The sequence below is a fragment of the Gavialis gangeticus genome, unplaced genomic scaffold (assembly GCF_001723915.1).
Source record: "Gavialis gangeticus isolate Ggan-Ray unplaced genomic scaffold, GavGan_comp1, whole genome shotgun sequence".
NCBI lineage: Eukaryota > Metazoa > Chordata > Crocodylia > Gavialidae > Gavialis > Gavialis gangeticus.
This window is the reverse complement of record NW_017728993.1, coordinates 71,666,734-71,671,149: the sequence shown is the minus strand read 5'-3', so window position 1 is coordinate 71,671,149 and position 4,416 is coordinate 71,666,734. Positions and strand designations below refer to the sequence as shown.

Sequence of the window (4,416 nt, the reverse complement as noted above, 5' to 3'; positions counted from 1 at the left end):
TCCTCCCTTTTTTGAAGATGGGAACCACGTTGGCCCTCTTCCAGTCCTCCGGCACCACTCCAGAGCACCACGAGCGCTCGTAAAGCCATGCCAGGGGACTTGCAATGACCTCAGCCAGTTCCTTTAGAACTCTAGGGTGGAGATCATCCGGACCGGCTGACTTGAATACGTCCAGCCCCTCCAGAAGCTCCCTAACTAAATCCTCGCTAACCCTTGGCCCAGGTGTGCCTCCCCTGGGGCCTGAGGGGGGCCCAGCAGGGAGGTGGCTGTTCTGGTCCCTACTTAGGAAGACGGAGGCAAAGAAATCGTTAAACATGTTAGCTTTGTCGTCTGGTGTGACGACCAAATTTCCCAACGCATCCTGCAAGGGGCCCACATTACCCAGGACCTTCTTTTTACCCCCTACGTATTTAAAAAAGGACTTCTTATTGTCCTTAATCTGGGAAGCTAGTCCCAGTTCCATCTCTGCCTTGGCCTTCCTAACTACCCCCCTACATCTCCGAGCGACTGCAGAATAGTCCTCCCTGGTGATGACCCCTTCTTTCCATTGGGTGTAAGCCTCCTTTTTGGCAAGGAGACATTCCCGGGTGCTTTTGGTGAGCCATGGAGGCTTGTGTGCTCTCCTGCTCCCTTTGATCCTCATTGGGATTACCTTCCTTTGGGCTTGGAGGATCGTCTCCTTAAGGAACAGGCAATGACACAGGGCCAGAGGGTCAGACTGTTAATGCCACTGGTCATGGTATAGCCCTGCCCACACCTCTTCCAGGAGTCCCAAGAGTACACAGACAGGGAAGGGAGCACCAACTCCAACTCTACAGGCAGCCGTAAGTTATCCACAACTGACTACCCACAAATGTACATGCTCATTTGTGAACCAAAATCCCAGTCTCTTCCAGGATCACCCATGGGCCCAAGGCAGCAAAGCCGTTCTGGCTTCAGGGAAAGCCACTCCAAGGCAGAGGGGTGAGACCCAATAACAGTGAGCTTTGCAATCTCCCCTGGTCCTGTGGGTGAGGTGAAACTTCACCCCACTCCAAGCAAGCAAGGGCTCTATCTGCAGGATTGTTAGCTTGTGGAACTGCAGGGACAGACAGCATGGTGCCCTAGTGTGTTGAATTGGATGAGCATTCTTGCTCCTCCACTCCTGGGTGCTGTAGAGGTGCAAGCTCCCCTCTGCCTCCCCCTGGACTTCCAGGAGCCACAATATTCTCAGCCACAGTGGGTGTGTCTACACATTAATTAATGTGCTGTAGTTACTGTGCATTAAGTTTAGCACTTGGATAACCAAGTACTAAATCAATATGCAGTAACTAGCACTACTGCCCAGCATGCTACTGTGCAGTGTTATTAGGCTACTGAGCAATTAGCATCTCATGCAGATGCATCCAGTGAGTGGGAGAGGCTCAGTGTGCACTGTCTGGAGGTCTCCCAGGATAGAACCCCAGGCAAGCACCTCTATTTGAGAGCCCTTTGACTGGGCATCCCATCCACATTCTGGCTGGAGAGCCACGGGGATGATCCCTGCCCTGCCATGGGGTCTACCAAATGGCAGAGTCACAGGACAAGGAGGAGGGCTGGGCCTACAGGCAGCTATTTGTTTTCTGGTTCTAGTGAGGTGGCAAGAAATATAAGCATATCTGCCTGTGGAGTTCAGGCATTTCTGCCCATGGGCCCCAGTCTCCAGACACCAGGAAGCTCTAGCCCCCACCTGAACAGCAGTGAAAAAACCACAGTGGACCTGGGACCAAAGGTCATACGAGGTCTCTCTAAGCCAGAGCCATCTAGTGAAAATCCCAGAGGAAGGAAACAGGAGCTGCTATGGTGAGAGAACATGGCACCTCCACGCCAGATACCCAGCCCCAGAAGCAACAAGCAATGCACTGAGAACAATCCCAAATTCACATCATCCTGTGGGGCTGTGTTCTGCATTGGGAGTTTATGGCCCAGCTGCTTTAGGCATGGCTGAGTACTGGGGTACCTTGGCATCCAGATAGGAGTTTGCATCTTTCCCCACTGCATCGAGGTCCGTCACCCCACGGCTGAACTCCAGGATGTCGCTCCCTTTCACTGGGATTTCCACTGCATCAATATCGGTCTCTTCTGCAGCAACAGCTGCCTTCTCAGCTCCAGACGCATGGCAGACTAGGAAGAAACAGCAATGGCAGGGTCATGGTGCAATCTTCCTTGAGGAAAAACCAGCTCTGCTAGACACAGTTCCCCTCCTTGCTCTCCAGGGCAAAGACAAGGCCTGCTCCTCTTGGCAGGAGAAGCACTTGCACTCCTGCCATGTGTTACGTAGTCCATGTGACTCATCCAGAGCTGGCTTCTTTGATACACCTTATGCGCATATATATACCAGAACTGTCCAACACTCTCCTTATAGTCTGGGGGAAGATGTCCCTTTATAAATCCATGGTGTGCCCACACCTTGAGTACTGTGCCCAGTTTTGGTCCCCACACCTCAAAAAATGACATAAGAGAACTAGAGAAGGTACAGAGAAGGGCAACAAGGATGATCGGGGGTATGTAGGGGCTCCCATATGAGAAAAGACTAACGAGGCTAGGCCTATTCAGTTTAAACAAAGAGATGTTTGAGGGAGGACATGAGAAAGGTTTACAAAATACTAAATGGCAAAGAAAAAGTAAATAGTGATTTATTATTTACTCTCTCACACAATGCAAGAACTAAGGGTCACAGGCTTGCAGACAACCTGGGGCTCTGGCTATCACAAGGGAAGGAGGCAGCTCTGGCTACAGTTTTGAGTTGGCAGCTTGTCAGTCTAGCAAAAACACCAGCTGATGCAACTAACCCCTTTGTGGAATGGTGTGAAGGACCTGATACTGTACACGCATGGCCTTTGACTGTCAGACATGCACTGTTGCCAACTCATGATTTTTGGCATTGTTCTTAAAGTGTACACTTTGGGAATGTGAAAAACTTAGCTCTTTCTTTTATATATAAATATATATTCTTTTTATATAAATATAAATATATATAAAATAAAGAGCTAAGTTTTTCACATTCCTGAAGCATACACTTTAAGAACAATGCCAAAAATGATGAGAGTTGGCAATACTGGACGTGGTGAGGGGTATGACCCACACTGTACATCTCACGGGACATACCTCTGAAACTATACCACAGGATGTGACTTTCAACTGAGAAGTAAGTCCTAGGAAGCAAAAAGAATGACAGAAACAGGGAACTGGGGGTCTTGCATATCGTCTGAGCCTCTGTAATGGAATATTAAGCAGGGAAAATTTTGATGTGCTGTGCTCTTTGTCCAGTTGAGGGAATACAGACCTCAGTTTCATCTGGAATTCTCCCTGGGAAAACAGCTTGGTAGCCCTGAGCTGGGGGCTTCCAAGCTCTGAGCTTTGATTACTAGAAGCACTTGCAGCCCAAAAGTTTAACAAACAATGTGGGGTTCATAGATACTCAGGGGACTTAAACCTATGGAAGGGATACACTAACTGCTTTTGTCACGGCCTCCTGCATGACCTTGTTAAAGCACTAGGCCATGTTCCATGCCTTACCACCCCAGCACTGGGATCCCTTTTCCTATGGGTACAAACACGTGCCATCCCAAGCCCCAAGTCGTACCACTTAGTTTTGCCAGTGCCCAGTCCCAGGCTCCTTATACACTAGTACTGATGCCCCTCAGTCCTGCCCCATGGCACACCCCAAAATCCAGTCGATGCCATCTCTGTCCACCCTACAGGAGAGGACAGACACCCTTCATTCAAAGACTCCTTCCACCACAGCACAAGCACTCTGTCTGTACATGCACCTTCTCCCCTGGCACAGCCTGCAATTTAACCCCATGAATCTGTGTTACCTCCCTCTCCTGGAACCGGCTCAAAGAATTAGTCCTGGGACTGACTGATGAGAGTCCTGGAAGCCTGCTGACTTTTGAGCTACCAATTCCCTGTTAATTGCAACTCTGAGCAGGGACTTAACTAAGAAAAAGCCTTGGAGGAAGGGCTGTATTTGCGGCCAGCAGCTGTTGCTATGAAGTGTTCCCTTTGCAGGGAGTACATAGTGGTGTGGTCTGTGCACCTGAGCCAGGGAGAGGTGGCCAGGATCCAGAATGCTGCCAATGGGATCCCAGCAACAGGACAACAACCACAAGGATGGAGCCAAAGGCCACTAATTGGAAGAAGTCCCAGTCTGAGCCCACATCTTCTCAGGGAGTGGAGATATGGGTAAGACCCTGCTCTCTTGTAACTGGGGACAAATTCTGTTGCAAGCCCATGGCTCTACAGTTTGTCTCTGCCTGTTGGCCATTGACAATCTGCACCTGCGCACTGTGCCTAAAGGGACTATAGCTTGCAGCGAGCAGCAGACTTCCTGTACATATGCCTCATTGAGAGGTTTGGGGACTTTTGCTTGCTGTGCTGAGCACACCACCCCTC

General features: G+C 49.9%; 1 protein-coding gene across 3 annotated transcripts in view; it reads right to left on the bottom strand.

The window, feature by feature from the left end:
- NOS1AP (nitric oxide synthase 1 adaptor protein) overlaps positions 1 to 4,416 on the bottom strand; it is a 210,453-nt gene that overhangs the window by 39,161 nt on the left and 166,876 nt on the right. For all 3 annotated transcript variants that reach the window (XM_019501996.1, XM_019501997.1, XM_019501998.1), the window contains exon 7: positions 1,979 to 2,142. In XM_019501996.1, coding sequence (XP_019357541.1) covers positions 1,979 to 2,142 — 164 coding nt within the window. The remainder of the gene's footprint in view (positions 1 to 1,978; positions 2,143 to 4,416) is intronic.